At 46.0% G+C, this 9,260-nt stretch overlaps 1 protein-coding gene across 1 annotated transcript; it reads left to right on the top strand.

Annotated features, from left to right (window-relative positions):
• Positions 1 to 1,893: 1,893 nt before the first annotated feature.
• On the top strand, positions 1,894 to 2,523 carry LOC142765740 (uncharacterized). Its single transcript, XM_075867277.1, has one exon. The coding sequence runs from the start codon at positions 1,894 to 1,896 to the stop codon at positions 2,521 to 2,523; it is 630 nt and encodes a 209-aa protein (XP_075723392.1).
• Positions 2,524 to 9,260: the final 6,737 nt, after the last annotated feature.

Genomic DNA, 9,260 nt, shown 5'->3' with positions numbered 1-9,260 from the left:
CTTGTGCATCCTGGTGGAAAGATTACCTGGATGTCTTTATTCTTTTTGCGGATACGATGACGGCGTGCCGCCCTCTTTCATGGACCTGTGCCGGAAACACTTCTGCCACCTCCGCATAATGGTCATTTGCAGAATTTTCTGTCCTAGGGCAGTCATCATGAAGGTCATTGGGTTCACGCCCCATGCCCGGTGCATGTTAGTGTGTGATGAGCGAATCCATGAAAAAACACAAATTCTGCATCCCAATCATTGTTCGAATTGTTCAGCGACGTACTCACTGTAGGAGGTTCCCGTAATCATATCCTGCAGGGCCTTTGTGACACCGAAGAACTCCACGCGTGTTCCAGTGTCCGAGCAAATCTGACCTAGATTTTGTTCCACGACTCGCACTGGGTCTGCACGGCCTCATCCTTGGGCCCTATTTCTGGGATGCCGTAGAACACAACAAGTGGAATTTGGCTGTTGCAGTCCAAGAAGTTATTTAGGACTTGAGCTTCTCTGTCGAATACTGAGAAGCTTCATTGTTTTGTATGTCACCGAGGCCAGCGTGCAGTACCACAATGGCCTTTGTTGATTTCCAGATGTCCGCCACTGTGTCGATCACGTCCATTGTTTCTACCAGTGTAGCATCTTTCTCCGTATGGCAGTGCACACTGCTGTGCTATGCGGTGTAGCGGCAGAGTAACACCACCTAGGAAATGAGACAAGAAATGATCATTCATTTTTTTGCCTTCGTTCTCGTCTCTTCTCTCGGTTACGCGTGAAACGTGACAAGGTTAGACTACAAAAAGCTTCGCCCCGAAAAAAAACATGAAGCAATATAAGGCATCTCTCTTTGTAAAGAAACTGACGTGTCGGCGCTATTGATTTTTTATCAAGTCCTGCATAAGCTGTCAATTTTTATAAACAAGCTTGCATGCTTCAGTGTCCTGCGCATGCCCCGCTGCAGTGGTCTAGGGGCTAAGGTACTAGGCTGCTGACCCAAAGGTTGCTGGATTGAATCCCGGCTATGACGGCTGCATTTTCGATGGAGGTAAAAATGCTGTAGGCCTGTGTGCTCAAAATTGGGGGCCTGTTTAACCCCAAGTTATCAAAACTTCTGTAGCCCTCTACTGTATCATATCTGATGAAAGCACATGTGCTATCTACATGCATGATTTCCTCGTGCGTACACCTGGCCCTCACCTTTTCTACCCCTTTCCACCTTCGGCTATAACTACCAACGCAGAAAAAACGATGGGGTGGACTTGTTTCTCGACAACCCAGCTGTCCAGTCTGTTCGTTCCATACACGAATGAAACATGATGTCAGAAGTGGGCAACGTATAAGCAACGACATCGATCAACTGAGGCTGCCTGAACCACTACGTTTGACAGCTGATGGAGAAAGGAACTGGACGCGGTTTCGTCAGCACTTCAAATTTTTTCTGCAAGTGACGGCATGCCAACCTAATCCGACGTCGGAAGCAGCGAAAACGGCCCTGCTCCTCAGCGTTGCGAGGGAGGAAGCCTTGGACGTTTTCAACAATTTTTTTTTTTTAGCGGAGAAGAAAACAAGCAGGGTTTGAGCACCGCAATTGCCAAATTCGAAGATTACTGCCTGGAGCAGCAAAACGAAATACACGAGCGATACGTGTTCCGTTCGCGCAGTCAAGGTGAGGTGGAGCCCTTTGAGCACTTTCTACGCGAGCTTAAAAAACAAGCGCAGCACTTCAGGACCATGGCGGATGACATGGTGCGAGACCAAATTGTTTTTTGAACAAACTCGCCAAGGCTTCCAGAAAATATGCTCAGGGACAAAAATGACCTTGGAAAATGTAATCATCCCTTGCAAGGCGGCGAAACATCACCTCGTCAAAATGAATTTTGGCAGAAAACAAAGGAAGAACTCGATATGAGCGCTGTCACAGCCAGTAAGAGCACCCCTAGAGGGTCCAAGAACGACCTAAAATGCAGTTGCTGCAACCGAAGGCATGCCTACAGATGCTGCCCGGCATACGGAAAAGTATGTTACTTGTGTAATGGCCGCAACAACTTCGCGTCTTGTTGCAGTGAGAAAGAGCGCGTGTATGAAGTGCAGCATCAGAGCGACGACTTCGAAGTACTGAATGTCGCCAGAAGCTGCGCAAGCAGAGAACGGGACTGGCGTGTGAACGCATGCAATGGTGGCAAGTACATCCCCTGTAAGGTGGACACAGAATCGCAGGCCAATGTTCTGCCACTTTCAATGTTTCGCAAGCTCAAGACGACAACTCTGATGCCCAGTACCGCAGTTCTGAGATCATATGGCGGCAACACGATCAAGCAGATCGGCAAGTTTTCAGCGCTTATCGAGATTGGTGTTCGCAAGGCGTGCGCAGAGTTTTTTGTAGTAAAGAAGGACCACAGCACTATCTTGGGATTGGACACCAGCGAGAAGCTTGGAATCGTACAGCGGGCTGTTGACAGCGTGACGACGAACGACACTGAAGAAATTGTCAAGGAGTTTCCACGTCTTTTCCACGGAACAGGATGCGCCCCGTGAACACAAGATTGAGCTTCACAGGGATGCCATGCCAGTCGTCCAGCCAGCTCGGAGGGTTGCCTTGTCCCTGCGTGAGCCTCTACATACTGAATTGGACAAAATGGACAAGGAGGGCATCATCCAGAAGGACAGCAGCCCCACAGATTGGGTGAGCCTTCTTGTCATTGTACTAAGGGAAGATGGCAATTTGCGGGTCTGCACGAACCCTAGGCGCATCAACGAAAACATCAAGAGGGAGCACTACCAAATGCCGCGCAGAGAGGATATTGAAGCAGACTTGGCCGCGCGAAGTTCTTTTCGCGGCTCGACGCAAATGCGGGATTTCATCAAATCGCATTAGACGAACAATCGTCGAAGATATGCACATTCGCGACGCCTTTCGTCCGGTATTGCTTTCTTCGTCTACCGTTCGGTATAGCGTCGGCGAGCGAAGTGTTTCAAAAGGCCCTTAACGAGGTGTTTGATGGTCTGGCCTGTGTGCGCGTGTACGTAGACGATGTGTTAATTTGGGGAAGGACCAGGGCTGAGCATGATGAGAGGCTGCGTAGAGCATTAGAAACAGCTGACAAAGCAGGCCTTACCTTGAATGCATCCAAATGTCGCTTCGGTCAAGAAGAAGTGCTCTTTTTGGGTGACATCATTAGCGACAAGGGTATTAGGCCAAATCCTGATCTTGTTGACGGTTTTTTGAGAATGCCAGGACCTCAGGACAAATTGGCTGTTCAAAGGCTACTGGGAGTAGTTAACTACTTCAGCAAGTACCTACCAGCTCTCTCACAGCGTACGTCTACTTTACGTTCTCTCATAAAACATGGTGCCATCTTTGTTTGGATATCAAACCACAAAAGCGAATGGCAGGCTATAGGCCGGAAATTAAGTAATGCCCCAGTGCTTGCTATATTTGATCAAAATCGGGAGATAAAGGTAAGTGCAGATGCCTCTCAAAGTGGGGTCGGCGCGGCACTTCTGCAACGTCATGGAGACTGCTGGCAGCCGGTAGCCTATGCGTCGAGAGCTTTACCAGAATCGGAGCAAAGATGTTCACAGATTGAAAAAGAGGCTTTGGCTGTGAAAGAGGCTGGTTGTGAAAAAATCATTTTGTTTATGGCCGCACCATCACCCTCGAGAGTGATCACAGTCTGCTGATAGACATATTAAAAAAGGCATAAGCGATATGCCACCCATAGTGCCACGATGTTTCTTGAGATTGATGAAATATGATTACACGCTGACGTACATTCCTGGTAAACAGGTGGCCCTTGCTGATATGCTGTCCCGGTCACCTGTTCCTGGAATTAAGGGAGCTGCAGGCGCGAGTGACGTCGAGATCCATGCCGTCATGGTCGTATCGGCACTCATAAGGGAAATGACAGCTAGAAAACTTGCACAGGAAACAGCTCTCAATCCATATCTTGGCACAGTGCTAAGAAAGCTTGCCAGGGGAGAGCCTCTCGATGGCCCCCTGAAACCGGTGGCCGCCGAGCTATCCGTAGTAAACGGAATACTATTGAAAGGCACTAAAGTGGTGATACCGACAAGCATGCGTAGCAACATGTTGAAACGGATCCACGCAGGCCATCTTGGCCAGGTAAAGTGTAAAGCTAGAGCAAGACAAATGGTTTACTGGCCGAATATAAACTCGGAAATTCAGTCCTTGATCGAAAGATGTCAACTTGCAAGACATACGCTTATAAGCAGCCATCGGAGCCTTTAATATTGCAACTAACGCCTACTCAGCCGTGGTACCATATCGGTTTCGATCTCTTTCAGTACTTGGGAAGACATTATTTGTGCGCCTATGACTTGATGTCCAATTTCCCGTGAGGTGGAGCTACTAACGATACAACAGCCAGTACTGTCATCGGTAGACTGAGTGCAATATTTTCAATGTACGGCATACCTGTTGAGGTTTGTACTGATAATTGCCTACAGTTTAGCAGCCAAGAGTTCAAGATTTTCACAAAGCGTTACGACTTTAAGCATGTGAAATCAAGGCCGCAGTACCCGCAATCGAACGGGCTCGCAGAAAAGGGTGTACAAGTTGTAAAACGCATCCTAAAGAAAACAAAAGCTGCAAGAGAGTGTTTCTGGCTGGGCTTGTTGAATTACAGGGCGAGTCTTGTTGAAGATGGCCGGTCTCCGGGCGAATTCTTGGAAGAAAGGCGGCTGCGCACACCATTGCCGGACTTCAATACAGTGTCAGCAACGCTCGTCAAGAAACACCGGCAGAGAAGTCATCATAGGCGCACCCTACCTGGCCTCTGCGACAACGACGTGGTTCGCTTGAACTGGACACCATGGGCAACGAAAGCCAAAGTGATCGGATCAGCCGGGCCACGGTCCTTCTACGTACGCACAGAGAACAACACCATGCTGAGGCGCAACCGTCGGCACCTTCTGGCGACGAAGGAACCATATAGTGTTGGTTCATCAGACGACGAAGATTCTGCGAACAACCACATCCCATTTCAAGGCGTGGCGTCATCCATCACCGCAGCCTCACCCACGGAAGCTCAGCAGCCCCCGCCTCAACCACTGAGACGCAGTCAACGACAGACGCAGCCACCAGAGCGTCTGGGTTATGACCAGCAGTTCCAGCAGAGAAGCCAGCGGCATTTATTTCGTCAACTGTTTGGAAGGAGGATGTATCATATCTGATGAAAGCACATGTGCTATCTACATGCATGATTGCCTCGTGCGTACTCCTGGCCCTCACCTTTGCTAACCCTTTCTACCTTCGGCTAAAACTACCAACGCAGAATAAACGATGGGGTGGACTTGTTTCTCGACAACCCAGCTATCCAGTCTGTTCCTTCAACACACGAACGAAAGATCTACCATGACATCTCTCATAATGTCAATGTGGTTATGGGACGCTAAACTCCATACAGGCTCACACAAGCAGTGTTTGACAGAAAGATAACAATGTTTCACAATCAGAGAAAGGCGCTAGAAAGCTAGTTTAATCATTTTCACGCCCTGGAAGGCTATTCAAAATTTTCGTTTCGCGACAACTTCAACTACATTACAAGCCATCACCATTTTTCAATGAAAAATAGTTCAGATAATGTTCAACTAAAAAAAGGCACCTTCATTCTGACAATATACGTTGTGGTCGAAATTTTTTTACCCTTCCACTACGGCGTCTCTCATATTCATTTGGTGGTTTTAGGACGTTACACCCTACATATGAATCAATCAAATAAATAATATGCGTTGTTTTTAACAAAACTCCTGTCTTCGTAAAGCACGGTTTGCGTGATCGCGTGCAAGAAATGCGTTTGTTTCGGGGATTCATAGCCCTTTTTAACTTCGCCGTGTGCTTCCCGATGCAACTAAGGAACGTTAACAGAAGTATTAGGCAAACAAAAAAGGAAAAAAACAAGGCTTTGTAAATTGTTTATCTCTTCTGTCTTTCATCACCCCGTGTTACCCGGAAAAACTTGGGTTAGGTTATTATTATCATTCTTCCGGCCAAGACTGTGGTGTGTCGCTTTTTATAAACACGTCTTTTGTGTTCGAGGCTTTTATGTTACAAAGTTCACTGCTGCAAGACATATTTGTTCTCATAATCAATCAGAACCTCTGAAACTAAACATGAGTAGCGGATGTGCAAACAAAAACCTATGTGGCTTAAATAAATTACATAACAACGTGTGCCAGAACGTTACATAAATTTCGCTATCATAAGCTACAGGCAACAGCGGCTTCACTATTCGGCCTCTGAATGTTATAAACCCAGCAGCTGAGTTTCAAAAGGGCCGGACGCTAAAAGTGCTCCCATATGAAGTTGGTGCTACTTTAATTGCGTGGTTGATTACACGACCGGTCGATGCAACCCCTAATACACGCGCCACATTTCTCGCTGATCACATTCATCCCTCATGGATACAAGCAAATAACAAAAAGCCATTGTGGCGGAGGTACCACAAGTAAAGTATTTGTACTTTTTACAATAAGAGAAGCGTATTTTTCGAACAGAAGTGAGGTGTGCTATCATAATTCTACGGCCCCTTTATAACGTGAGAAAGATCAAATGCATTTGGGTCATCATACAAAAACCTATTTCTCCACCTTTTCTTCGGCTTTAACGTCTAGAACTATATACAAAATTGTTATACTTTAAAGCATTTTAGTTACGCAATGTTTTAGCGGTGCGTAACCTAATATAACTGGCGAGAAGTTATTGCGTCATCATTTAGGTCGTTTTATGGCACATTTTTCATACCAGTGAATGGGATCTATATTAGTAATAGCGGTATACGATATTTTCTAATGCTCAACGCTTATCTATGAAGTAAAGACTTCATAATCAGCTAAACCGAGACGTCAGTGCATTCGTTCAATTTAAATAAAAATGTCGTCAACCGAGATGAGGGTCGTCAGCTGTGTAAGTACTTGTTAAAACATGTTGGAAGTAGTTCATTATTTCCTACTCCTAGGTTTTCGCTTACGTACCTTGCAGTGGAGGTTCTGTTCGAAGACACAGCTATACGAAAACTTGATCTCTGTTTATTCATAAACTTTGTTATGATGATTTATATATTTCCGTTGTGCGTCACATTTAAAGATGAAGTACAAAATAAACTGGTGCAATCATTCTCAATGACATCTCTGTACTTTTATTTTCCCCGTCTTTACGGGAAGGTATCTCTTTTTGTTTCAGCTTTCGAGCGTTTTACGGTTGAATTGAATGAATCAATCTATTAGCTTTTCAACGTAATGATGGGAGATTGCGTCAACATTGTTTAGATTTCAGGCACAGCACTCATTTGAAAGAAGTGCGAGGGAGTGCACAAAGAAATGAGCCCACCGGTTGTGTGTCACCACACTCAACTTCGTGCTTTTCTTTTATCATTTCCCTAATTGCCATTTATGTCTTTTAAGAGGCCTAGCATCAGCCAGTGAGGAAACCCAAGCACGCGGAAAGAAACCCTCCCAGGGGCGTATAGAGTGTCATCGCACAGGCGTTTTGCGGGGACACGCAAGGGCGTTGGCTCGCACCACCTAGGCACGTCCTTGACGCGCATCTATTGTTATACGTGACCTGAAACGGCGCGATACTGATATTCTGATGAGACGATGTACGCACATGACACCTCATTATGCCTCCGCATTCCTTCACATTCCAGTCGCTACACTGTGCCACGCCTTGTGGCGCTTCTATGTGTAGAACTTTGTCTGTTTGACCTCAGACTGTCGCTGATGGTTGGATAATGTCGGGTAATATATGCCACTCCAAACGACCTCGCCCTGCGGTATTCAGGGTCAATTAGGCTGCCAATAATGACCATATGACGGAGTGAAGCGCGCACATAAATGGGAGCAGGAGAGAGAGTAGGCCTTAGAGATTGCCAGTTCTGGATTCGCTCACCACGACAGAAGGTGATCACTTTATTTGAAGGCGTTCACTTTTCAACTGATATACTAAGTGAAAATCTACAAAGTTTGCTTCTACTTGATCAACGACAAAAAAAATGTGGCTGATCCCTCTTTTTAGGAGTCGGTGTAACGCGAAAATGAAATGTGCCTTCAAATAGGTAGCTAACCATTTATTGTGCATTCTTCCGCCACGAAGCTGAAGGAATGAATGCTAGCGCAAGAAATAGCAAAGTCACGCGAAGAACGGCTTTAAACTTGCAGAGTGCATTCGAAGCAGAAACCAGGCAGAAAATGAGCATAAGCAGAATGAAGGCGGAACAACTGTCACAGCTCAACAGTTAAAGCGCTGTTCAAACAGAAAAAGGCGCACGACACAACCGTGCAAGTATGCACTGGACAAGTGTGAACAACTGTCACAATTCTCACATTGTCGTGTGAGCAGTGCACTTCTTTCATGGCATCACTGTAAGTGAGGATTATTCCCTTCAAACACGGCAGGCGCGAAAGAAGCTTGTAGAATTTGCCAAACAACGAGACGTTTCTTTCAAGCTTCGGTACAATAAGTTGCACATAGGTGATAAACGTTACAGTTACAATTTTTCTGACGACAGTGTGTGCGAACTTGGCGGCGCCTCTGGGGAATTCGTTAATCGGCAGCTTTCAGGCGAACCCTCAGTATCCAGGGCACCGTTATCAGCTGCAAACTCGCCGCAGTAGCGACACGCGAGGGGGGGGGGGCGGTGCCCAAAAAATTTGCTTTCTTTTCTTTTCACGAACATCAGGAGTGTCTTATCGAAACGCGATGAACTAAATGCGGCGGTCGACTCATGTGACGCTGATGTTGTATTGTTAACTGAAACGTGGAACGTGGCTTACTTCAAAAATTAACAGCAGTGAATTGTTTGATTCTACAAAGCGTTTCAATGTGTAACGTCGTGTTAGAGGTGATAGATGCGGCGGTGGTGTACTTGTTGCTGTAGCGGATCATATTTCTTCGTCTTTTGTGCCTGTTGTAACCAATTTAGAGATCATATTTGTTGAAATTCGCACATGTTATAAAAAGATTATCTTGGGGAGCTGCTACCGTCCACCGTCCTGCGATCCGAGCTTTGTCAATAGCCTTCACGATGTGGTTAACATAGTTATGAAACGTTTTCCTGATGTACCAGTCCTTTTAGCCGGAGACTTTAACTACCCAAATATATTTTGGTCAGTGATGTACCTCAGTTAAGTCCGTTCTCTACTGACAGTTATAATTTTTTGAGCTTTTGCTCTGATTTCAACTTTACACAAATTGTCACCCAACCAACTCGCATTACCCCTACTACTTCGAGCGTTTTAGATCTCGTGTTAAC

Source organism: Rhipicephalus microplus, chromosome 1 (assembly GCF_043290135.1).
Source record: "Rhipicephalus microplus isolate Deutch F79 chromosome 1, USDA_Rmic, whole genome shotgun sequence".
NCBI lineage: Eukaryota > Metazoa > Arthropoda > Arachnida > Ixodida > Ixodidae > Rhipicephalus > Rhipicephalus microplus.
This window is presented reverse-complemented; position numbering and strand designations above follow the sequence as displayed.